General features: G+C 43.7%; 2 protein-coding genes across 4 annotated transcripts in view; one reads left to right on the top strand and one right to left on the bottom strand.

Annotated features, from left to right (window-relative positions):
- The window catches only part of LOC134284167 (uncharacterized), a 309,616-nt gene that overhangs the window by 37,333 nt on the left and 244,583 nt on the right, over positions 1 to 27,700 (top strand). The window lies entirely within an intron of this gene.
- On the bottom strand, positions 36 to 27,160 carry LOC115253717 (uncharacterized). Of its 3 annotated transcripts, XM_062842546.1 has the most exons (6): positions 26,668 to 27,160; positions 9,013 to 9,719; positions 7,448 to 7,609; positions 5,958 to 6,969; positions 775 to 870; positions 36 to 711 (listed from the first exon to the last, which is right to left on the bottom strand). In XM_062842546.1, the coding sequence occupies exons 2-6, from the start codon at positions 9,673 to 9,675 to the stop codon at positions 401 to 403; spliced, it is 2,244 nt and encodes a 747-aa protein (XP_062698530.1). In that variant the 5' UTR covers positions 9,676 to 9,719; positions 26,668 to 27,160; the 3' UTR covers positions 36 to 400. The 3 variants fall into 3 exon arrangements, with proteins under 3 accessions (XP_062698530.1, XP_062698528.1, XP_062698529.1); XM_062842544.1 differs by having other exon boundaries at positions 36 to 870; positions 26,668 to 27,159; XM_062842545.1 differs by lacking the exon at positions 26,668 to 27,160 and adding an exon at positions 24,872 to 25,124 and having other exon boundaries at positions 36 to 870.

The raw sequence follows: 27,700 nt of genomic DNA, 5'->3' as shown, positions 1-27,700 counted from the left end.
GACAGTTTTCGGAAAAAAATGACAGAGTCAGGAAGTTTTCTTTAAATACTGCACATTTATTTTTCAATCATTGTAATGATTCTAGGATAATTTAGTGGCGTATTTCATGTATAAGTTTTTGCTTTGTAAAATAAAAAATATATTAAAAATAAAAATGTTCTTCTTAGTCCTAAAATGATTTGTAGTTTGCTTAGGAAATAAATTTTGAATCGAGTCATTCTTGCGGGAAATTTCACTTCCTGTCATCAAATTCAATAACTTAGTTCATAAAATTCAATTTTAAATAATGTTCGGCTCCAGATCGTTATAAATTGTCTCCTCTAAAACGAATTACGCACAGTCCTACCCTGCTGCTTGCTCCATGTTTTTTTTTTTATAATCTAAGTTAACACACTAGAGTCTATTCAAAGTCCGAAAGTATGGTACAATTGGGTCGAGCCAGGTGGAACCGCCGGACGCCTTGGGCCGTGACCGAAGTGCCAGTGACGTCCAGCAGCTTCAGGTGCGGTGCGGCCGATTCCAGATGGTCCAACGAGGTATCGGTGACCAGTTTGTAGTTCCGCACAAACAGTCGCTCCAGGCTGGTGTTGTTTGGCCGGAAGTACTCGCGGATGAAGGCCGCTCCGCCCAGTTCGTGCCGGGAGACACCGTACGCGCACACGCCGCGATCGCTGACCAGCGACACGTAATTTGGTCCGGGAGCGCCAGGACCTAGGTTAAGATACTGGTAGAATGCGTTGGCCGGTCGTTGCTGATTGTTATCGGCTGCCTCACCTGCTCCTGCGGCGTTGTTCTCCCCTCTGACGATGATCACGTGGGGCATCATCCTCGGTTGGTTGTTCTGAATGGCTCCGTGCAGGATGACACGCACTGAAAGTAGAAACGGCCAGAGGTCGATTGAATTTTTGACAGCGTGTAGTTTACCCGAATAAAGTGGGGCAAATGCACTCCGACAGCAATAATGTACGGTACCGACGGTCGCCAGTGAATATATTTACATTACAAACATTTGTGTTTTGCAGTGCCGTTCCCAAGAAACACGGAAGTTCTATCAGAAACTCAGCGCATCCCGCAACGGCTTCGTGCCGCGAGCCGAAATATGCAGGGATAAAGACGGAGGCCTCTTGACACACAGACGTGAGGTGATTGAAAGGTGGAAGCAGCACTTCGATTAGCACCTGAACGGCGTGGAGAACGTAGGCACGGGAGCCCACGGCAAAGGAGAAAACGACGACGCCAATGCAGCGGAAGACGGAAATGAACCAACTTCCACGCTGAGGGAATTTAAGGATGCCATTCACTAGCTCAAAACCAATAAAGTAGCTGGTAAGGATGGTATCGCAGCTGAACTCATCAAGATGGGCCCAGAAAAGTTGGCCATCTGTCTGCATCGGCTGATAGTCAGGATCTGGGAAACCGAACAGCTACCGGAGGAGTGAAAGGAAGGGGTAATCTGCCCCATTCACAAGAAAGGCGACCATTTGGAATGTGAGAACTTCTGCCGGTGGAAGCATAATTGTCTCATGTGTATTTTTGGCAATATTGAGATTTTGCAGCCCATGACCATGTATCGTGGGGTACTATCATATGGGGAAATAAAAATAGGTAGTTTGTTCCGAAAATTGTTCAAAAAAATGCATGGCCGATTTGTAACATTCTTAAAAGTGGACGCATAAGCGTCACGTTTCATTGGAAATCCTATGGAACTATAAAATAGCTCTAAAACAAAAAATAGTGCTCACATTAAAAATTGGTTGATGTTAGAACACGATTCAGCACTTATACTTCATACCTTCATAGTTGAGACAATTTACTTTTTTCGAACTTTGGACGCGATTTTCTCGATTGTCTGTTTTTGCACATGGGTCATTTATGCGTCCACCGGCAGTTCAGTTCGATCACTATTTTGAATGCTGCCCACAAAGTGCTATCCCAGATCATCTTCCTGTAGGACAAACAGAGTCACAACGGACAGATTCGGGCAGCGGAATCACCAGGAAGATCACTACCGGCGGGGACAGAACTATTACCCGGGGTACTTTCGGAGACCGCGTAAATCAGTAGCAAACGGAGTGATACAATTATACTCTACACGCACTGCCGGTGGAAGCATAATTGTCCCATGTGCATTTTTGGCAATATTGAGATTTTTCAGCCCATGACCATGTATCATGGTGTACTATCATATAAGGCAATAAAAATAGGTTGTTTGTTCTGAAAATTGTTGAAAAAATGCAAGGCCGATTTGTAACATTCTAAAAAGTGGACGCATAAGCGTCACGTTTCTTTGGAAATCCTATGGAACTATAAAATCGCTCTAAAACAGTAATTAGTGCTCAAATTCAAAATTGGTTGATGTTAGATCACGATTCAGCACTTACACTTCATAGTTGAGACAATTTACGTTTTCGAACTTTGGACGCGATTTTCTCGATTGTCTGTTTTTGCACATGGGACATTTATGCGTCCACCGGCAGCGCAGAACTCGATGTACACAGCGCAACGAGTAACTTTCACGCAGCGACCGAAAAGACAAAAGAATTTTTACGCAAATTTGTGTACCACTGGATCAGCACAAATTTGTGTTGATCTAGTCGTGCACAAATATGAGTGAAAAATCCTTTGTCTTTTTGCAAGTTACTTCGTTTTAGGGTGTATATTCACGGACGTTGACCAGTGGACTGGGGAACAATAGTTTAATACAATTTACTCTCCTCTCTCATGGCCATCCATAGACATGGGAACAGATGTTGTACTGCCGACACTTCCGTCGTATGTCACCTAAAACGAATGAGTTCTTGGGAAGTTATCAAGCCGGCTTCATCGACGGCCGGTCGACAACGGACCAGATTCGTACGGCAAATCCTCCAGAAATGTCGTGAATATCAGGTCCCAACGCATCACCTGTTCATCGATTTCAAAGCGGCATACGACAGTATCAACCGCGCCGAACTATGGAGAATCATGGACGAAAACGGCTTTCCTGGGAAGCTGACTAGACTGATTAAAGCAACGATGGACGGTGTGCAAAACTGCATAAGGGGTATCCAGTTCATTCGAATCTCGCCAGGGACTGCGACGAGGTGATGGACTCTCATGCCTACTCTTCAACATCGCTCTGGAAAGTGTGATGCGACGAGCCGGGCTCAACAGCCGGGGAACGATTTTCACAAAACCCCGACAATGTGTGTGCTTTGCGGACAACATGGATATTATTGCCAGAACATTTGGAACGGTGGCAGAGATGTACGCCCGCCTTAAACGCGAAGCAGCAAAGGTCGGACTAGTGGTGAATGCCTCAAAAACAAAGTACATGCTGGTAAGCGGAACCGAACACAACCGGATCCGTCTGGGTAGTAATGCTACGATAGACGGGGTACTTTCGAGGTGGTGGAGGAATTCGTCTACCTCGGACTGACGGCTGACAACAACGTGAGCCGTGAAATTCGGAGGCGGATCATCAGCGGAAGTCGGGCCTACTACGGGCTCCAGAAGAAACTGCGGTCGAAAAAGATTCACCTCACGTTGGGAGCGGAGCTGGTGTGATGGTAAAACTTGACTATCACGCCGAGGACCTGGGATCGAATCCCACTCCCGACAAACTCGCAAAATGTGAGTTCTTCCTTCGGAAGGGAAGTAAAACGTGGGTCCCGAGATGAACTAGCCAAGGGCTAAAAATCTCGTTAATACAGATAAAAAAAAACTTACGAAATTATTTTTTAGAAATTTTCGGTAAAAAATATCGAAGGAATTCACGTGCAGAAACTTCGCAAAGATCTATTACAGAAATTTAGAAAACAACTTTGGAAGAAATGCTGAGAAAAACTGAGACATCTCCAAAAAACCTGAATTAATCCACCTATGGTGAACAGAACCCTTCTTACACTTATTAAAATTATTGCTGTATTATTCCTATTTATGATTGTGATTTTTGGTCATTCTAGAAAATATTGTAGATTTGGCATCAAGTTGATTGCTTTCCAAAATAGAATCATCGACCATGGGCTCAACTACCAGAAATGCCAGATGGAATCTCCTATAATCTTGTATGGAATGTTTAAACAAATTTATCATGATAAATTTTATCAAAAATCTCTCAAAAGCGTAAATTTTATTACTCCTAAGTACTCATCGAAAGATATCTCGGAAACAAAATGTCCAAACGGCATGAAATTAATTAGCATACTACTAGGATGCTGTAGCTTTCATTTGGTGCTGAGAGAACTCAAATCGATTGGCACACGGCTGATTCATTTATTATGAAGCATTTTGTCAAAGACCTCTTAAAAAGTTAAGTTGTATTACTCCAAAGTACTCCCCGAAAGATATCTCGGTTACAAAATGTCCAATCGGAATGAAATTCAAAAGCGTTCTTCTAGGATGCAGTAGCTTTCGTTTGGGGCCTTAAGAATTCGAATCGGTTGATAGACGGCCGAGAAATTTATGATGATACGCTCTGTCAAAAATATCTAAAATAATTATGTTGTACTACTCCCTAGCACTCTTTGAAAGATATCTCGGTAACCGAACGTCCAATCAAAAAAAATTAATAGCGTTCTACTAGGATGTAGTAGCTTTCGTTTGGGGCCTTAAGAACCCAAATCGGCTGATAGACGGCTGAGAAATTTATGGTGACACACTTTGTCAAAAATATCTAAAATAATTAAGTTGTACTACTCCCTAGCACTCTTTGAAAGATATCTCGGTAACCGAACGTCCAATCAAAATAAAATTCAATAGCGTTCTACTAGGATGTAGTAGCTTTCATTTGCTTCTAAGAGAACTCAAATCGGTCAACAGACGGCTGAGAACCGTGAGTGACATTTTTTTGTAACATACATACACACACACACATACACACACACACACACACACACACATACACACACACACATACACACACACATACACACACACACGCACATACAGACATTTGCTCAATTCGTCGAGCTGAGTTGATTGGTATATGTGACTCGGCCCTGCGGGCCTCGGATCGAAAGTCGGTTTTCCAAGCGGTATTTATACCCTTCTTATGGGTGTAAGAAGGGTAAAAAGTTCTGGGAGTAATTCCGGGAGGAAATAAAAAGGAAATTCAAGGAGGAACTCCTAAAACCTCCAAGAGAAATTCCGAGAGAAACTACGGCCGAAAATTTGCGAAGCAACTTTTAGAAAAATATCAAAAAACTCTCTGGAAGAAGCCCCTGAATGAATTTCTGCAACAATCGCAAAAACCACGAGAGAAACTGCCAGAAAGCTATCCCGGAAAACCACTTAGAAAACATCATGTAGGATTTTTTTTTGTTAAATTTGAGAAGAATTTTCAAGACGAACCCATCGAGAAACTTTTGGAAGAAATCCCGGGAGGTACTCCTGCAGAGACCCCGTGTAACATTACTGCAGAATCTGCAGAGAGCTTTGGTAGAAATCCCAGAAATCCCGAAAGATCATCGAAAAACTTTCAAAAAATGTCAACTTGTGTTTCATACATCGTCGCAAAGAGGAAATGTTTCTGAACATTTTAAGCGAAAAAACATTAAATTCAAAATTTTTGAAGTTCTTAACCCTCTACTTTCCATGGTTGCTCTGGAGCACCATCGATTTTCGACAAACTCCGGACAAACGGAATTAGATGAATATGATGCAATAATTTTTAGAATATGGTTATAACCTCATAAGGTTAACCCAACTACTAACTACTTGTTTCAATAGTTGAACTATTGATAAACAATCAAAAACCTATTGATTTACAACCAAAATTTTTTTCATTGATTTCGAAAAATTTAGCCAATTTGCAATAACTTTTGTTCTACCACTTTTTTCGGAAACGCTTTTTTGGCATAGATATAGTCGTTCAAAGTCGTGGGAAGAAAAGGGTTAAAGAAAGTTTCTCGTATGATAGGAAACGCATATATCCAAGCAATACACAAATAAACCACATCCTACCGTTCACCACTTACCGTTAACATCCTCCTGAGGTTGCGGTGGCGGCGGATCTCGTGCATCTGCTGCCGCCGCTGGTGCCGCTGCCGGAGCTGGCCGTTCTCCATTTTCCCCGTTTTGGTTCTCGTTTGCATTCACATTCGCTTCTTCGTCTTCCGCTACTGGACCATTTGCCACCACCACTACTGCTGCCCCTGGTCTTGCTTCTCTTTGAGGAACTCCCTCGGCTTGTGGGGCAGCTGCTCCTCCCCCAACTGGACCATTTTCGACTCGATCTCTATTGCCCGCTTCGAAAATTTGCTGATAGGCTACCTCGACCGGTAGACGACCTATTGGTTGTTGGTTCTCTTGCTGTTGCTGATCATTGTTGTTGTTTTCTACGTTGTTGTTCCGCTCCGCCGGATGATTAACAATCCTAATGATGTTGTGGCGGTTGTACACGATTCGGACGTGACGTTGGCGGATTTCCGGTGGAGGATCAACAAGAGGGACTTGCCCAGGTGGGTATTCGTTGCCTGCCGGAGGAACTGCAGCATCGTTATTGTTGTTTGGTTGTTGTTGCTGTTGCTGCTGATCTGGCTGATTTGCATTGGCCGCGGCCGGATCCAGCTCTGCCCGATTTATAAAGCGAATCAGATTCTCTCCTGCATTTTCGTGCAAGTTTGGAAAGAAATGTCTGTTGACGAAACGGAAAACGTTTCGTCCTTCACCGAGAAAATGCGGCCGTGGTGGACGCGGTGGTGGAACCGGTTCCGCGACATTCTCCGCTGCCGCCGCTGGTTGAGCATTGTCCTGCTGATTTGCGGCCACCACTTCGCCTCCCGGATGGTACCGGATGTTTATGATGTCCTGATTGGCTATTCGTCGCAGCTGCTCCACGCGCTGTCGTTCCGCCTCGTTGTACTCATTCAGACCACGTTCGGTCCGAAGGTACTCCGGACATTCCAGCAGAAGCTCCTTTAACGATTGAACGATGTTGAAGCAGCTCACGTCGGAATCCGATATGGGCGTGTCGCGGAGATCTAGAACCTGCGGCGGCAAGAAGGGGATAGTGAAGTACAATTAGTACAAGTGAAACAAACCGTTATAGTGACTGAATGTTAGAGCTAATTCCCTCGGGAAAGTAGGTCAACGAATCAACACAGTTAATCAGATATCAATTTAGAACGAAATAAAGTGAACTATATGGCGACCGTGACATAAATCTAAGCATTACAAAATCGTATCTGTTGAAGCTTATTCACAATATTTTTTTAACAAAATGCTAGAAATAAACATGATTAGGATGAGTTTAATTCCTAGTCGGTCCATGAACATTCTTGAGCATATCGTATCTTTCGTAACTGCCATTTACAGAGGAAGCTCTCAGTTGAAACTGTGAAAGTGCTCATAGAAAACTAAACTGAGAAGCAGTCTACGCCAAGATTTCTGTGCACCAAAGAAATCTTGAAGGATCAATAAAACGCACTAGCTCATGACTATTACTAAATTGTCTCCCAACACTTACCTCTAATTTCTTAAAACCAAATCGGGTTGCAATGCTGGCATACGGGACACTATCCTTCATGTTGGCACAACCCCGCAAGCTCAAGTAGCGCAAATGTGGCACCTTGGATAGGGCCATAAAATCGTGCGTATCGAACCAACTGCAGTATTCTATTGTAAGTTCCTAGAACATAGAATAAAAAATCAAATTGGTTAGTGCAATTCTAAAGGGAATAGCCGTGCTATGGAACAATGGCAAATTGCTCCTTAGGAACAAGAGATAAATCAGTAAAATTACAGAAAAACAAAAAAAAACATTTGTAAAGGGTGATACGGTCAAAATTTGGTCACACAATTTGTTTCATAACTTGAGACTGCGTGCACCAAAACAGCTGATTTTTTTACCAGTAATGGTACATTATATGTAGCTTATACCATAAAATTTTCATCAAAATCGGATCAGTATTTGCGGAGATATTGTGAATGCTGAAAACTGCAATTTGAAAATTTTGTACAAAGAGGATTAAAAAATAAGAACACATTTTTACTCTTTTATTTATAGAGCCAGAAATACTGAAGCAATTTCAATGAAAATTTTTCTGTATGTAAAGTATACATATCAAAATGTTGTGTAAAAATTTCATTCAATTTGATCCAGCCGTTACAAAGTTATATTTGTTTAGGTGGTCAAATTTTGTCAAATTTTGGTCACACAATTTTTTTCATAACTTCAGATTTCGTACACCAAAACAGCTGATTTTTGGATCAGTAATGGCACATTATATATAGCTTGTACCATAAAATTTTCATCAAAATCGGTCTCGTATTTGCGGAGATATTTTTAAACCCTGAGATCTGCAATTTCAAAGTTTTGAGCAAAAAGGATTCACACATTTTTACAGTTTTATTTATAGAGCCAGAGATACTTAACCGATTTCAATGAAAATTTTTCTGTATGTGAAGTATGCATATCAAAATGTTGTGTAAAAATTTCATTCAATTTGATCCAGCCGTTACAAAGTTATATTTGCTTAAGTGGCACACGGTCAGTTTTTTTTCATATTCAAACTGCTACAACTTTAAAAGTATTCATACAAAATGGCTCAAAGTTTAACTAAGAACATATTTTCATATTAGTACTATACTGTAAAATTTTGGTAAAAATCGGAGCAGTATTGGTAGTTCTATAATCAAAATTGTGCTTTACTGACCTTAAATTTCCGAAAATTTACTATGGAGCGCCTTTGTACAAAATTTTAAAAAGGTAGGTCGATGGTTTTATCTATATATTAACCAATACTCAATCGATATTTATGAAAATTTTATGGTATAAGCTACATGTAATGTAGCATTACTGGTACAAAAATCAGCTGTTTTGGTGTACGCGGTCTAAAGTTATGAAAAAAATTGTGTGACCAAATTTTGACCGTATTACCCTTTAAAAATGTGTAAACATCTAAAAAAATACTGTTGAATGAATGTGTTACTCTAACTTTTTATACATAGAATAAAAATGTAAAAAAACAAGTTCTGATTCAGTTAGTTCATAGCTAGTTATATACTTCTACCCGGGCAACCTTAACTCACTTCCAACTTTTGCAAAGTTCTATCAATTTTCGACAAGAATCCCATTCGGATCTCGGACGCCATCGATCGGTCCGCTTCGCATTTTCGAAAAACTAACGTTCGTATGCTCGGCGGAAAGGAAATGATCGCCATATTGTTGGTGTCGAAGTAGCCCTCGTTAATTTCGAAGTGCTCCAGCTGGGGGCAGTACTTGTTGATCCACATCAGCAGGTTCGCCGTCAAAGTTGGAGTTTTCCACTTGTCCAGCGGATACAAACTGGTCAATCCCCGGATCTTCAACGAGCGGGTTTCCGCCTGCAGATGCTTGATCTTTCGTTGCAGCTCCTGGGTACCCAATCGGGATGAACTAAAGTCCGCCGAAACCCACAGCTTCTTGTCCTTGACCAAGTTGTTCAGCCGCAGGCAGCACTCGGACAAGGCGACCAAGCTGTTGCTGTCCAGGTTGAGGAAGATTTCCATTAGGATTTCGTCGCTGAGGTCCAACAGCGATACCTGGAGCTCGATATCGGACAGTTCTACCGAGAGGAACTTCATGTTCGGCTGTTCACTGGTGCATTCGTCGGTGGACAGCTTACGCTTCCGGCCACCACCGGTAGATGTCGAAGGGGACATCACTACCCCAGAGGTTGATGCCTGCGGGGCATCGGGTTCTGTTGTATCCATGATTGGTATCGAAGCCTAGCGGATGCTGTTTATAGGATTGTTTTCTGTAAAGAGTAGACAAGTAGAAATCATTAGGATTTATACGAAAAATGTTTTGGTTGTTTTTTTTTTTCATTTAATGCGCTTATCAAAATATGTATATATAAACAAGTTTACCACAAGTTTCTCCGAATAACATACGAACCTGAATTAATCTAATTTAATATATCGTGTAGGGCCCATATAGCCGAGGCGGTAAACGCACGGGTATTCAGCATGACCATGCTGAGGGTGACGGGTTCGATTCCCGGTCGGTCCAGGATCTTTTCGTAAAGGAAATTTCCTTGACTTCCTTGGGCATAGAGTATCTTCGTGCCTGCCACACGATATACGCATGCAAAATGGTCATTGGCAGAGGAAGCTCTCAGTTAATAACTGTGGAAGTGCTCATAGAACACTAAGCTGAGAAGCAGACTTTGTCCCAATGAGGACGTTACGCCAAGAAGAGAGAGAGAGAGAATATATCGTGTGCGAAATCTACATTCTGAACAGTGAATGAATCACGAAAAAGTAGATTGTTCCTGTACAGTACACTGAGAATATTGTAGTAATACAGGGTATTTTTCGTTGTGATGAGCGGGAAGGGATCGATTGGTGGCCCATCAACGGAATCATGTGGAAGTTGAAGATCAAGTGCCGATTCTTCAAATTTATAATCATAATCAACGTGCACAGCCTTCACTCCAAAAACACTGACAAGGACGCATTCTACGCGCAGCTCGAACGCAAAAACGATCGCTGCACAAGCCAAGACGCCACGATCATCATAGGCGACCTAAACGCTCAGATAGATCAAGAAGAAAAATTCAGACTGGTGATTGGAAAGCTCAGCACCCACCAGCTGACGAACAAAAACGGCCTACGATTCATTTCGCCGTCTCCAAGAACATTTCTTACCACCTTCTTCCAATACAGCCTTCCTTATTGTTACACCTGGAGATCACTACAGCAGACGGAATCGAGAATCGACCACGTTCTGATAAACGCATGGCGCTTTTTTACATCATCGACGTCAGGATCTATCGGCATCGACTTTGATCACTGGTGATGGTAGATCTGCGCCCAAAATTTCCCGTCATCAACAATGAACGGTACCGGCGACCGCCACGGTACCTAGAGTGACTGAAGCAGCCGGATGTCGCCTGTATGCACTGAATCTCGAGGCAGCGTTGGGTGAGATGAGCTCGGTGTGGCTCCTCTAGAGAACTGCGCTCAGTAAAAGCAGCCATCAATGGCGCAGCTAAGAGCACCACCGGGTACGTGGAATAGAGTCGATGGAACGAATGGTTCAACGAAGAGTACGCAGTCCTTTTGGAGGAGAAGAATGCAACACGGGCGATAAAGCTGCAGTCTTTAAAGATCGTCAAAGACCCGGAATAAGTTAGATATAAGGATAAGGATAAGAGCCTCCTAACGGACGGACGGTCACTAAAAGGTAGAAGCAGCACTTCGATGAATGGCACGGGAGACCAAGAAAACCGAAAAACCGACTACAATGAAGGAAGGAAATTATCCAAATTATCCATCAGCGTGAGGAGGGAAGTTAAGGATGCCATTCATCAGCTCAAAACCCACCAAGTATCTGGTAAGAATGGTATCGCAGCTGAACTCAATAATATGGGCCTAGAAAAGGTGGTCCCCTGTCTGTTTCGAATGATAGAACCTGGGAAACCAAACAACTACCGGAGGAGTGCAAGCGACTATTTGAATGTAAGAACTTCAGAGCCATCACTATTTTGAATGCCGCCTATAAAGTGCTATCCCATCATCTTACGTCGGCGTTCATCGAGCACGAATGAGTTCGTAGGAAGTTATCAAGCCGGCCTCATCGATGGCAGGTCAACAAAGAACCAGATCATAAGCGGACAGCAAATCCTTAAAAAATGCCGTGAATATTAGGTCATCATCTGTTCATCGACATCAAAGCTGCATACGACAATATTGACCGCACAGAGCTATGGAAAATCATGAACGAAAACGGCTTTCCTGGAAAGCTCACCAGTCACCAGGCAAAACTGTGTGAGGGTTTCGGCCTACGGGTGAACTATCCAGTTCATTCGGATCTCGCCGGGAACTACGACAAGATGACGGACTTTCATGCCTACTTTTCAAACGGGGAAACCCTCGAGGTAGTGGAAGAATTCACTTACTTGGGATCTTTTTTTTCTTCATCTGTAGAGCCTTTTAATAATTGCGTCTGTTATTTAGGAATATAGTGGTATGACCTATATTTATGTTGGTGCTAGTCAAATATCTTGTCACAATTGAGCTGTGATGGACAATAGGCCATATTAATGAAGTTGAGTAAATACTCTTTACTTAGATCTCTGTGAAGATTCACAGAGGTTTGCTCCACGTCTTCACATAGATATTGTTACGAACTAATCAAGCTGTTACAACTAATCAAGCGAGCCGCATCATAAAACCCCAATCAAATTCATGTCCTACTACAAGGGCCCACGATTATAAACGTAGAGCAGAGCGGCAATGTTTATCAGCATAACGAAATAAAAGCTATGCGGCTGAGGGACTCGACTAACTTTGAGCAGCATGATAAAATAAACAATCTGAAGCGACACCCGATGGAAACCATACCAATAGCCTAGCAGATCGGTAGCATTCTAAATGTAATCAAAATCCATCATTGAACTTGATCTTGAAAATTAGGCCAGCTGAGCATCGGAATCGTGCAAAATATGAATGGTAGACGTAATTCTGTACAAATACAATCAAATCATGTAGCTAGAAAGATTGAGAGCTAGAGAGAAGATCAATAAAGACGACAGTCAGTTTTGTTTTTGGACTTCACACTGGATACCTCCCGGATAAGTGTTTTGCTACTCAAATTCCTTTGATCCTTAATTTGCACTTGCAATCCTTCAAAAGTGTTGATACTCGTGGAAGTCGAAAATCATTGAATCGATCAAACTTTCACTCTGATGATTCTCTTCGGGTATCCAGTCCCTTTTGGAGGAGAATTTTGAATCTAGAAAGGCCTAAGTGCTACTACACACAATTTTTGACGAGTCTCCAATCATTGAATCTATCAAACTTTTTCTCACTCTGGTAAGCAAGGGTTCCGAATGCGAAAACGTTGGCATGAGTCTAGAAAAGGCCAGTGATTTAGATTCAAGTGTGAAGGCATTTATTTATCACTCTGATACGCTAAGGTTCCGAATGCGAGAATGTTGGCATGAGTCTAGAAAGGCCCAAATGTTATCACACACGATTTGGACGTTCGATTTTATCTATTCTCCCTCTTGTACCTTCTACCCTGAATAAGTAGTATACTGCCGTGAATCGCATATCAGTCCCATCTTTGCTGGTGTTAGCGACGCAGCCCAACTTTTGGCAACCTTGCCAACGGATCATAGTGATGCGGTGTAGATCGAAGCTAGATGACAGAGCAATTGATAGACAATGACAAATAGCTGACTGATCACAAAACTATATCGTGACCGCATGTGTAGTGTTGATATTAAAATCAGAAATCGAACTACAATTGGACAAATTACAGCATAATTAGCTAGATTAGTTGTTGGCTTACTAGCTTGGTGGACCAGTTCCGCGTTTGGGATCAGCAGAAGTGTAGTGCATCTAGGAATCTGTGAAATACGGTATATTGATCCTCCTAGGTTAGATAATGAATTTGCTTTCATAGAATGATTCCCTAAAGATGAAATTATGTCCCCATAGCTATCCCAGGAATATCCCGCTAGTATCCATCTCTTGTATCGACTAGTGAATTAAGCAGGTGTATTAAGTATGGACTTTTTATATTGTGAAACGCCTATTGATTCCAATTGACTATCGTGCATTTATTTTAGGTGTTACACTCAGAAGCAATTCTAATTTGTTCGGGAACTATTGCCGACCTAATACTGCACCGAATTTGTAATTATCCTTATTAATTAAGTAAATTGAATTCGCCACTAAAATAAAATTTATTGCAGCTTAAAGCATCACGCTAAACGAATCGGTGTTTTGTTTATTCCCGAACAGCTGGATTTCCTATGCAAATGGGACAGATATGCGATTCACGGCAGTATAGGTGTTCGAAAGTAACGCGTTCCGTCTAGTCTGTTGGTTGGCACACACGGAATGTAATACCATATCCCTTCGCAACGGTACCGTGAAACGATTATAGGTTTTGTTATCCTGATCATCGTCGATTCATCATCGCAATTTAGCTGTGGACAAGAGTGCTGCTGAATTCAGTAAGTATTTGGTCTAGCCCCACCGCAAGAAGAACATCACACCCAGATCGTGCTGCCAATTGGAAGATTGTGCCCGATGCCAACAGATATAGTAAAGAGTATTTACTCAACTTTATTCATATGGCCTGATGGTTGACTAGGCAGGCACAACTCGTTTTATAAAGTTTATTGGCCCTGTTGGGATTACTTCTCCAAATTTCCAAGGGCTCCAGAAACCCTTTACCAAATACCGTAAATCTGTGATTGGTCAGCACTCCGCAGTTGCAGAGTAAATGCTCGGCAGTTTCGTTTTCCGTTTGACGGAAACGACACTCGGAGGATTGGATTTTTCCAATTCTACTTAAATGATATTTACTCGGGCACCCTGTCTGGCTAAATTGTCGGCGTTTTCATTTCCCAGAATTCCACAGGAAGAAACCTTGCTCCTACTGGCCAATTGCTTCAGAGAAATAATGCATTCCCACACTAGCTTTGATTGACAAATGGAAGCTCTTAGCGCAGTTAGGGCCGCCTGACTGTCCAAAAAAATACAGATCTAGGCAGACCTATCCTTTCTTTTCTGACAAATGTTGGCACACTCTAGAATAGCTTGAACTTCCGCTTGAAATACAGTGGGACTGCATCCCATTGTTAAAGCCTTACTGATACCAGGGCCAAAAACACCAGCTCCAGTATTATCCCCCGTCTTGGACCCATCAGTATAAAATACAATACCACCTGGGCTCTGTAGCATAATCAGGCTAATAATATTAGCTACAAGCTACAAGTTACAAGTACTAATATTACAAGTGCTAATAATTTGTGTTGCATAAAGGCTCAATTTTCCACTAATATTCCCTGGCCAAGATCACAGGGTTCGACGGTATTAAAGTGAAGGATGTTAATTTAAATTCTTGTAATGAAAATATCACCTTTAACACTTTTTTTTTATTTATTTTTTTTTTTATTCCTGTTCGGGTTTGTCACTGCGACCAGTTTTTAGATCTATTGTGACATTACCCGTATCCTTAGTGTAGTGCATGTCGCATTACTCAATTGCCATTGAGGGGCAATAAAGTATCGATTTTGATACAGTTTTTGTTTTGTTTTCTTAGAAAACAAAACAAGAGTACTGATATTGGCCATGCATCGGAAATCTAGCATCACCCTTGTTTTACTGCTAAATTCTCCCCAGTAGAAAGTTTAGGACCCGGGTTTTAACATTAGCAGCAATATCATTCCAATAATGGAACATGTGTTCAGTAATAAGGATTCTAGTATGTTCCTTGCGTACTAGCACTTTCCAGTCTTCGAAGAGTTAGTACATACATGGATCCCTAACTCAATTTGATTTCCTTTGCATTGAGTTTAGCCTCAGATGGTGAGGTTTTTTTTTTTTTTTTTTTTTTTTTTTTTTTTTATTAGTGGCCTCTTGTTTCCATTATTTGGCCATGTTTGATCGGAAAATACTTTACATATCAATGTTACAATTTATAAAGAAATTTGCAATAGTTTTTAGTAACTTAATGTTTCTACTACAGAGTATTGATTGCAAGTCCGGAAATGCTCCTTCACTGACGATCTCTGTCCAGACGATCCGCCTCCAATTCCCGTAGATATTGCAGTCGAAGAGCAGATGTTCAGGTGACGCTGGGGCCTCTCCACAAGGACAAGTATCATCCTCAACGATGTTATTCCGCTTGAGATGTGACGGTAATCTGGAGTGATTGCTTATCAGCTTTGATAGTAATACGATTTCCCTCCGCGAGAAACCCAGGTCCTTAAACCAAGCTTGTGTTGATACAGTGGGAATTATGCTGTGGCAAAATCTGCCTTTAGTTCCCACATTCCACGCTGATTGCCACATGCTGATAGATCTTGTGCGCGTTGGGTATACAATGTCCAAACAGGTAAATCGGTAGTAGTCTACCCCACCCGATTGACATGCTTCTTTCGCTGCAACGTCCACAGCTTCGTTTAGCTCGATGTTTTGATGGGAAGGTACCCAAAGGAACATAATGTTTGACCCTTTTTCTTCAATGGCCATTACTAGCTTTTTGATTTCAAACCACACCGCAGGAGTGTAGGAAGTGATTTGAATGTTGGAGAGAAACTCTAGGCTGCTCAAGCTATCGGTGAGTACGACATAATCGGCCCTGGGTCTAGCTGCAACAATTTGGACGGCTTTCCGAAGCGCCAGTATCTCTGCGTGAAATACTGAAATCTGATCCGGAAGCTTGATTTGACTCACTGGATGGCCAAATTCGTCTACTACCGCAAAGGCTGTGCCGTTAATGGCTTTGGAACCATCTGTAGCAAGTTGTAGTGCATTTGGATATCGACAGCCAAGAATATTTTGGACGACTTCATTGGCTCTTAAGGATGGATTCGCCGATAGTTTGACGTGTACCGTTTTGTCGACCGGAACTACTTTTCGTCTCAAGTCCAGTTCAAACTCGAAACATGGCAGCACTTCGAAAGTTTCCAACTTCCGTTCGGTGTAGGACGTGTATTGTAGGATGCTACGACGTAGCCAGGTTGGAGTAGCACCATTGATTGTAGTCTTCACAAACTTGTCGTTCCAGGATTTAGTGGAATATCTTTTTTCGATGAATTTCATTGTTGCTTCTTCCCTTCTGATGGCTAACGGTGTTAGTCCAGCCATCACCTCTAACGATCCAGTATGTGTTGTTTTGGTTGATCCGAGTAGAATGCGTATGCTATGCCATTGGATCCGATCCAGTATAATGGCATCTTTTTCGGGTGCTCCGCAGAAAAAAATTGCCCCGTACTCCAAGACAGGTCTCACGCATGATTTATAGATGGTCAGAAGTGCTCCAGGATCTGCTCCCCATGCTTGGCCAGCGACGGACTTCATAAAGTTCATGAACTGTCCCGCACGGTGTTTGAGGTAGTAGAAGTGTTTTCCCCAGTGTAATGTTGGTGTTAAGTGTAGACCCAACAGTTTCATTGATGTGCTGTATTCCAGAACTTGATCTTCGACACGTAATTGAGGCACATTCTCCATCGTCCTTTTTGTAAAAACAATCGCTGAACACTTGGTTGGGGATACTTGTAGACCGAGGTTGTTAATTTTATGAACCATCTCGTCGATTGCCTCTTGGGATTTAATCACGCTGTTTACTACATTTTCACCACGTACAGCAATTGTAATATCATCTGCGAACCCCACTCGAATAACGGCAGCGTCAGGTGCTTTGAAAAGTTCATGGATTAGGAGATTAAAGCACAATGGGCTTAAAGGGGATCCCTGTGGCAGCCCTTTCCATGTCGTACGAACGATTTTACTCGTGCCGCCCAGAGACCCAACAAGGCGACGTTCTCTAAACAGACCATACACAGATCTGATCAAACACTCTGCGACTCCTAGTGATCTCATTTGAGCCACCAGAGAGGGAATTTGGACGTTGTCGTAGGCTCCTTGAATATCGATGCTACAAGCTATAACGTGTTGCCTGTTATGAAACGCTATCTGAACTTCGTCTATGAGCAAATGGAGAGCGTCCATAGTGCCTTTTCCTTTCCGAAAACCGCAAATTTCATCAGGAAGGAGTTTGTGATGCTCTATGTACCACTCAACTTTATCTTTGATCATATTTTCATAGGTTTTCCGTAAGCAAGACGCCAGTGCTATTGGACGGAAGGAATTGGCATCCGAAGGGGGTTTTCCAGGTTTTAAAATCGGAACTATTTGGAAATTTTTCCAAACGTCAGGAATAACACCACAAGCAAAAATGGCGTTATATATGTTGACTAATAATTGCTTGGCTATGGCTGGTAATCTCTGGATCACTGAGTAGGAAATACTATCGACGCCCGGCGCAGTATCTTTTCCCTTCTTAGTAACCGCTTCTAGATCCAACGTTGTAAAGCATGCTCTGTGATTATGGCCGTTACAGTCGCAATCAGGAAAATTTAGTTCCTTTTCAATTGTAGATGCAGGCGCAAATTTATCCAAAAATATATTAAGCTGCTGTTCCTCGCGTAATTGCTGGTTGCCACCAGACGCAAGGCCCTTAAATCTCCTGGCAAGCTTCCACAGAGAACTGACTGATGTTTGAGAATCGAGGCTGTCACAAAACTGCTTCCAGGATTCCCTTTTCTTCGCCTTCACTAACCGTTTGAACTTGATTTCTGCTTCCGAATATTCGCGATATTTCTGATATTCCAAGGTACGACGCCAGACCTTGAATTTCGACCTTGAGTCATGGAGAGCTTCGCTCAGCTCATCGTCCCAGAAGGGTTGGGGTATTTTGCGAATCGCTATCTGACGAGGAGAGGGTGAAGCATCCACCAACGCCTTCCACATAACGTCGAAAAATTGTTCGTAGGTTGTGTCATTACCTAAGCGGGTTACTGCGTTTCCAACACTCAAGCTGAATTTTTCCCAATCCATTCGCCTGTAGTTGATTGGAGGAACCCTCGTTTCTACGACCCGTTCCAACGTTCCACAGGAAATAGGTAGGTGATCGCTATTGTATGGATTTTCGGTTACCTCCCAGTTGAACATCATGCTGATATCGGCGGACACCAAAGTGAGGTCCAGTGCACTAGGAGTACGAGAGGCATCGAATCTCGTGATGCTGCCGTCGTTAAGGATTACCAAATCGGAGTCCTCTAGAGCGGCATGCAGACAGTTGCCCAACTGATTGTGCCGAGCATTTCCCCACAGAGGATGTTTAGCATTCCAGTCTCCTGCCAGTACGCACGGCCGTGGTACGCAATTGATTAGAGCGTCGAATTGTACTTGTGATACGGTTGCATTAGGGTGAATATACAACGAAACGATAGATAGTGCTCCTACGCAGCTCTGGAGTTGCAGTCCAACCATGTCAATTCCGTCGATCGAGGGTAGTGTAAGTGCTTTCGGCTGCAACATCTTGTTTGCAGCAACGAGTACACCCCTAGAGTTTCGCTGATGGTCCTTACGGAAGATTTGGAAGTCGGGAATGTCGAAGTTGGTCGTAGTGTCGAGATGTGTTTCTGATAAGCACACCACAGAAGAATGAAGAGTGTTAATGAGATGTACAATACTTGCTTTTTTACTGCTTGCTCCCCTACAATTCCACTGTAGAATTTGCAGGGGTATGGTCTGGACAGAAGTGCCCATCATGATCTATTATAATCGTAGAGAGCCCATAAGGGTTTGCACCCTTAAGCTCACTACTTCACTGATGGTAGCTCTTAGTTTTTCTTCAGCTTGCTCCTTGTATTCCGCCGGCGCATTGTGGATGTCGTCGACAGCTCCAATAATTTCTGGGGTTTGGAAAGCCTCCTCCACAACAGAGCGAATGCTAGATTCCACGTGGAGTTCCAAAGATGGGAGTGCATCACCATCCTCGCCAACCGATGGACGTCTGCGTTTGCTCGGCCCAGGGGAAAGGTGACTATCGTTCGTTTCTTCGACCTCGTACGGGGTTGCAGCTGGTGCAAGTTGGACTGTGATAGATGGAGTATTTACGATCGGGACCGAATTTACGATCGGGACCGTGTTTACGACCGGAGTCGTGTTTACGACCGGAGCCGTGTTTTCGACTGGAACCGCTAGAGCGGAGAACCAATCTCTAGGCCCTTGAGAATAGGCAGCGTTTCTGTTACGATCTGCTTCCTTCCGGCGAGCAGCATACGAACATTTCTTGATGTCGTTAGCAGGGTGGTTCCCATTACAGTTTACACACTTCGGTTCAACCGTATCACAAACGTGGGCCGGATCAACCGTGATGTTAATTTCAGTACACTTGTTACAGCGAATTCTGCTCCTACAGTTTTTCTCGCCGTGTCCGAAACGCCAACATTTGTTACACTGGCGTTGTGGGTATTCGTATTCTTTTATTGGATAGAGCACTCTGTTTATATCGATGTGTGTAGGTAGTGTTTGGCCCGCAAACGTGACAATAACAGTAGCCAGCCGCTCTCTACCTTCACCCGCGCGCTTCGTAATGCGACGAATTTCCAACACTTCGGGGTTATTGTCTTGTTCGGCTTTTGTCTTGTCGAATGAAATGGCATATGGCAATTCCTCATCATCAACTTCGAGTTCCACATGACTGACGCCAAGTGTCTCCACTAGCCGCTGCGGAATCGAAAACAGCACGTTTGGTAACTTTTCCGCAACCAGAGTATTCGCAGCTTCTGCAGATGCCATCAATATTTTAATCCGGCGTTTTGACAGAGGAATTGATTTCACGTATTGGTCCTCCATCAGACGAATCACATTCTTCGAAACAGTCGACGGTGCCAACTTGGAGCCATTCTCGGATTCCGCGATTACCAAGAATGGTCCCGTTGATCCAATAGGATACTGTCTTAGACGACGTTGACTATCCTCAGCCATATTTCAACCAGTAACAACGATATTTCTACCGAAAATTGTTATGCTATACGCGCTTTGGTGCGACACGTCTGTTGCTAACCAAGGCTAAAGCAGCACTGCAGATGGTGAGGTTTTTAACTATATGCAAAGTAAAGTTGGTAAACTCAGTTTTATTCAAAAACTGGAAGTCACCAAAACACCAGTAGTAGGACTAAATGCTATAACTCCTTGAATTACAAGAACACATATTCCAAAATTGAAAAATAGGACGACACTAGATTTCGGTTTGGTAGATCTATCACCGCAACGCAACCCAAAAAGGCGATCTACCCACGCTACGGGCTCCGTTAAAGATCGAGCATCTTTTAAACCCCCTCAACCATTCATCCTTCAGCACGGGTCGCCTGACACCTTGGATTGGGGTTACCTGTTTGGTGGACTTTTACCCCCGGAACAGGTGGTCCGTAGTGCTATTCTAAGCCGGCAGCTACACGGGCAATGCGCCTCCAACGGTTCATTGCGAACCGGCTGCTACAGATGGAGTATGGCTGATTTATCAGAAATGCTCGATAAACAGGAGGAACCTGGTAGGGCCCAGTAATTTCTATACCCAGGAAACAGTTCTGGTCGAGTCTGGGAAGGTTTCGAGAGTCGTTGTGAATCATAATGAAAATATTTGTGTTTTGTGACGAGTCTCGGAATCTGGGCTTCCCACTATTCGGTTAATTTTAACAAATACAAATTCCATTCAAATATGAAATAATTAGTAGTATCCATTTGCTAATACATAGTTCTCAACATTTGATGTGCTTTCGTGATTTAATTTTCTCTATCATTATTTTTATATCTGATAGTTTTGGGATTAAACCCTAATATGTTTCGAATGCCTAATGCTTAATAATATTTTCTTGCAATATCAATTTAAAATAACTAAGAAACTAATAGTGGGAAGTGCAGCATTTAATAGTGCATGCTTATAGATTCGAAGCTAACGTGTGATCAAGACGAAATCGACAAAAACTGACTACTTCGACTTTGACTAACGCATACTATTCATGACAAATTAGATATGTTTACATTTTTCAACTGAGCATATTAAAGGTTTTTTTATTTGGACTTATTTGGACAGATGCTGATAGTGCTAGGGATGTGGACGAAAAACAACTTTCAAAGATAATAAAAACAGTACTAAAATGAGGATCAACAAAAATGGACATGACGAACACATCGACCATCTAACAGATCATAGGCACACCAAAGATTGCTGAATTATAGGGCACAACATAAATTTGAACAATAACATTCTTTAAACCTTGACATGACAAAAAAAAACAAATACAAAATCGACAATATGACAAAACCGAAACTTTCACACCTTCTACCGTAACCTTCTGAGTCAGTACGCAACAGTGTCTTACTGGACGACATGTTCCGTGCACGGCTGGTGAACTGCTTCTGAAGGATTACGTTCTCTGTCCTATCCAAAGGCCTAGTGAACTGTCGTTATCCGCGCAAACGCGAGACGATTGTGCGCACATTGATGGGAGAGGTTTCTACGTCCGTCGGCGTGCCGCTAGGAACCTTTCAAAAAAAAAAAACGCGCAGTTAGAGCAAACATACGATGCTTGCTCGCCGCGTGACGTGAAAATCGTTGTCGGCGACATGAACGCGCAGGTAGGAAAGAAGAAAATGCACAGGTAATCGGGCGAAACAGCCTGCACGCCGTATCGAATGATAACGGCCAGCGATGTGTAAACTTTGCAGCCTCCCGTGGTATGGTAGTCCGAAGCACCTTCTTCCCCCGTAAAGATATCCACAAAGCCACCTGGAGATCACCCGACCACCAAACAGAAAACCAAATCGACCACGTTCTAATCGACGGTAAATTCTTCTCGGATATAACCAATGTCCGCACATACCGCAGTGCGAATATAGATTCGGATCACTTTTTAGTCGCTGTATGTATGCGCTCAAAACTTTCGACAGTTATCACCACGCGTCGAAGTCGAACGCCGCGGCTCAACATCGAGCAGCTGCGTAACGTAGAAGTGGCTCAAGACTCCGCGCAGCAGTTAGCAGTGACACTAGCAACGGAAGAGCAGCTTGGCGCAGCTACTCTTGAAGATGGCTGGAGGGACATCCGATCCGCCATAGGTAGTACATCGGCTGCAGCACTAGGCTTTGTGACTCCGAATCACAGAAACGACCGCGAAAGTAAACAGTTGAAAAACGAGAAGTGTTGTGAACGAGCATTCGTGAACCCCATGATCGGCTCGGCTCGTGTCTATCACGACGATGGATAGACGACGACCGCCGCCGCCGCCGACGACGACGATGACGAACATACAGCAGAACAGAACGCCATCATCTGCAACAGCAGCAAGATGCTGCCCGCGCGCGCTCTCCGCGATACTTTTAATGTGTAATTAATTGTAGTATTGTGAACTTTGTAAATAGTCCGTGTAAATAAATGTGCATGTTTTTATTATGTAATGTCCGCGTGTGGAAGTGTTTTATTCGGCCACATAGTTACATTTCCCCGGATATAAAAAGAAGAATGCAGCATGGGCGAGGATGCTGCAACGCCGTACAAGAGCGAATGAGGCACGTTACAAACAGGCGCGGAACAGGCAGAACCCAGTCTTCCGGATGAAGAAGCGCCAGCGGGAAGAACGAGATCGCGAAGCGATGGTAGAGCTGTACCACGGCTAAGGACACACGAAAGTTCTACGGAAAGCTGAACCGCTCGCGCAGAGGCTTTGTGCCACAAGCCGACATGTGCCGAGATAATCAAGGGAATATTCTCACGAGCGAGCGTAAAGTGGTCGAGAGGTGGCGGCAGCATTACGATGAGCACCTCAATGGCGACGTTGCAAGTACCGAAGGTGGTGTGGTAACATATTTAGGAGTATGTGCACAGGACGAAAGACTTCTGGCCCCTGGCCTCCAAGAGATTGAGGAGGAGGTTAACCGGTTGAAAAACAACAAAGCCGCTGGGGCAGATTAACTACCAAGCGAGCTTTTAAAATACGGTGGAGAAGCACTGGTGAGAGCACTACACTGGGTCATTACCAAGATTTGGGAGGAGGAATTATTACCGGAGGAATGGATGGAAGGTATCGTGTGTCCCATCTACAAAAAGAGCGACAAGTTGGATTGCGGGTACTACTACTGAGCGCTGTCTACAAGGTACTCTATCCAATTTTATGCTGCCGTCTATCACCGATTGCAAGAGAGTTCGTGGGGCAATATCAGGCTGGATTCATGGGTGAACGCGCTACAACGGACCAGATGTTCGCCATTCGCCAGGTGTTGCAGAAATGCCGCGAATACAACGTGCCCAGGCCCACACATCACTTGCTCATCGATTTCAAATCGGCGTATGATACAATCGATCGAGATCAGCTATGGCAGATTATGCACCAATGCGGATTCCCGGATAAACTGATACGATTGATCAAGGCAATGGTTCCAGTAATGTGCGTGGTTCGAGTATCAGGGACACTCTCGGGTCCCTTCGAATCTTCGAATCGAGTTACGGCAAGGTGATGGTCGTTCGTGCTTGTTGTTCAACATTGCTTTAGAGGGTGTAATTAGGAGAGCGTCGATAAACACGAGTGGAACGATTTTCACGAAGTCCGTTCAGCTGCTTGGTTTCGCTGATGATATTGATATTATTGCTCGTAAATTTGAAACGATGGCGGAAACGTACATCCGACTAAAGAGTGAAGCCAGGCGAATCGGATTAGTCATTAGGCAAAGTGCTCCAGGGAGGAATCACCGCGCCCGCCACCCCGAATTTATATCGACGGTAATGAAATCGAGGCGGTGGAAGAATTCGTGTACTTGGGCTCACTGGTGACCGCCGACAACGACACCAGCAGAGAAATTCAGAGGCGCATTGTGGCAGGAAATCGTGCTTACTTTGGACTCCGCAGAACTCTACGATCGAATAAAGTTCGCCGTAACACGAAGTTAACCATCTACAAAACGCTGATTAGACCGGTCGTCCTCTATGGGCACGAAACATGGACCCTACGTGCAGAGGACCAACGCGCCCTTGAAGTTTTCGAACGGAAGGTGTTGCGAACCATCTACGGCGGAGTGCAGATGGAAGACGGGACTTGGAGAAGGCGAATGAACCTTAAGCCGCATCAGCTGCTGAGAGAACCAACCAGAGAGTCATCCGACCGGTACAAGAAGACGTGGAGCGCAGCGAGCTAGGTGGGTCGACCAAGTGGAGGACGATCTGCGGACCCTACGCAGAGTGCGGAACTGGAGACAAACAGCCATGGACCGAGTGGAATGGAGACGGCTACTATGTACAGCAGAGGCCACCCCGGCCTTAGCCTGATCGGCAAGGTAAGGTAAGTCATAAACCGAGTACATATTGTTGCTTCTATTGTTGATTATGTGTTGTCCTAATTATGATGTTTTGCAAATAAATATAAATATGTAACATGAATATTCGTGAAATTGATAGAAAAGTCGGACGCAAAAGCTTACGTATTATTCATACAAGGCCATCAATACAATCAATCAATACTAGCTAGGTATTACAAATTATGCAAAATTGAATCGGTCTTTAAAAATCTGGGAAAAATGCCATTTGAATAAATGTATGTACCTTGCTATACTCTTCCAAAAACCAAAATATTTCCAGCATACGTAGCATACCTCGTACGCAATTAGCGAATAATATTCTAACAAAAATAGATATACCAGAGCTTGCTGTTCGTGGATGTGTTGCACATACACGACACCACTATAAATGAAGCTTGTTGCCACTGACTGACTGACTGGCGAGAGTAGAAGTAGAACGATCACAATATCGATCCGCGAGGTGGAGCACCTTCATCTGTGTGCTGCGCCCCCTCACAACACAAGGGAAAAAATATACCCGCCCGACAAAAATAATAACAAAGATTGTCCCAAAACAAGCCATTCCAATTAGTAATGCTAAGAGCATCGCCACGGGCGTCCCTATCTGGGTCCCTATCCCTATTTCCGGGCCCTGAATAGGGACTCATGTTCACACCGGTGGTTTCTAAACGGGAATGAAAAATAAGGACGCGACATGGGATTAGCGTAGGGGTTCCACATTTGGGGACCCACTCAAATCTTGCACTGAGTTACTATTCCGATGGTTTGTGTGACGTCACTTTCTTTATTTATATTTTGCGATGAAGTGAGCTGAGCAGTGGTATGGAAAATGAACAGCAGTGGATCAATAAAGCATGAGGTGAATATTGATGCACTTTGTCTTACGTGACTATAGATGTTTTCCAGAACCCTATTACAAACAAACAGACGCAACACTAATAATTCCCACCGATTCAAAGGTTCATTTAAAAATTTAATAGTTGGCCAACTGTCCATCTGTGGCGCTCGCAGCGTTTTTGTTCAAGTTTTACATTCGCTCACTATTGTCACCTAGTTTATGATTGGCCACTCTATTGCCCAACTCAGTCCTTTTAAATTGGGTGATTATGTTTCCGCGACTATGATTTTGAATAGCAAACGTATCACTTGAAAGAAATTGCTATTAAAATCATCGTCATGTAAACATAATCCCCAATGCCAAACACGCTATTACACAAAACGCTCAGTAGGTGCCGGTAGTGAGCGAACGTCAAACAAGAGCAAAACTTATGTGAGCGCCGCCTGCGAACAATTTGCATACTACTGAATTTTTGATTTAAATATTCTTTAAAAAATAAAACGATAAGAAATGACTAGAGGGAGACTGGAGACGTATGCTTGTCTGTGACGAAATGTTAGAAGTATTGCGTGTGCTTGTCTGTGATCCTTTAGGGGGCATCCATTAAGTACGTCACGCTTAGAGGGGGAAGGGGGGGAGCTTGTGAAAGTGTGACAAGCAATGTATTAGGAAAAACCAACGTAGGGGGGGGGGGGTTTGAAAATTCCAAGCGTGACGTACTTAATGGATGCTCTTTATGCCTTTGTGATTTTGAACTACGTCCGATAAAAAGTAAGGACCACTTTTAGCAACGCACGGTGGAAAATCAATATGTTTTTCAAGTCCCTAAACCCAAAATAAAAACCACTGGTGGGAAGGTGGGATGCTATCTTAAGAGCCGATGCACACGAGCGTTAATTGACGCTGCGTGAATTCACGCTGCGTCGCCGCAGCGTTCCTGTGGGGCATGCGTTGACATTGCGTGCCGCACACGGTGCGGCGCGGTTGCGGTGCGGTAGCGTTGCGTTCTCGTGTGCATCCTCCCATTTGATTGTGTGTAACTCAGGACGCACTTGCGTGCACGCTGCGTGGACGCGCCGCCCGTGTGCATCGGCTCTAAAATAGCACCCGACAAGGAGTGGTATAATAGGGATAGCGATGAGGACTCCCGTGGCGATGCTCTAAATGGGCATCAGAGCCCCTATCCGAAGATTTTCACTCACCGCCCTGTTGCCCTTTTTTGTGCTTGTCCGTGTTTCCTCTATCGGCGACTCCGCGGATAACTCCTACTGCACCACCTCCTCCTCTTCCTCACCCCGTTGAACCGCTGCTGGCTGGCTTACTACCAGACTGGGGCTCCACAAAAGATGTACACACACGGAAAATGGTAACGCGCCGACGACCAGCGACCGAAGGGGGGAAGGGGTCAATGATACTCTTTTTTTTGCACTTTGCTTCCAGGGGAAAACTCCTCCGCGGATCTTCTTCTCGTTTGAATTGCGCACAATTTCACGATCGAATCAAACGCCCCGCTACGCCGAAGCTATCGCACCATTTTGCACACGGTTTCGCACTTGAATGGGGATCAAAAATTGCACAATTTAGTGCATATTTTCCGAATGCACTAAAAAATTTTCACTTTTTCTTCTGGTCGTGACTGTCACTCACACCTCTCTGGCTGTGGGTCCGCTACTCGACGAGACTGCTCTGAAAATGACTGACGGACGGCGAGTGACAATCATCGATGATTGTGGGAGTAAAAATTCAGTCAATGATGACAGCTGTCAACAAACCAGCCCAGCCACGCTTAAAAATTTTTGCACACCGCATGTGTAACCCTTACACACTTTCCGTCATCGCTTGCAAAGATGGCAGAATGTGTGAAAAAAATGAGTAAGCCAAGCTCATGCTATGAGTTGATGGCACCTTATTGACCTCGCAGCACCAAATCGGAGTTCGCCAGTTGCACTAGCGAAGCGAAGTTTTCAGCGAACTTTCTGTCATTCCTCATCCGACCCGACATGCATCCCTGATGTTTTCGTTTTCAGTCCGACGCCGTGTCGACAATCACGACTTTATCCTACCTGGGCGTCTGTCAGTGCGAGCGCGCCAAATTTTTCGTGAGTGAGCATGTGGTGTTGGTGGTTAAGGTGAAACGGTACGCTAACCGCTATTAACACAAGTTTACAAAATAAAACGAAAGTCGTGAACTTCTGTCAACGACCAAAATTTTTGAAGCACAATTTAGTGCTGATT

The sequence above is a fragment of the Aedes albopictus genome, chromosome 3 (assembly GCF_035046485.1).
Source record: "Aedes albopictus strain Foshan chromosome 3, AalbF5, whole genome shotgun sequence".
Lineage (NCBI taxonomy): Eukaryota > Metazoa > Arthropoda > Insecta > Diptera > Culicidae > Aedes > Aedes albopictus.
The sequence above is the reverse complement of the archived record's forward strand: the minus strand, read 5'-3'. Positions and strand labels throughout refer to the sequence as shown.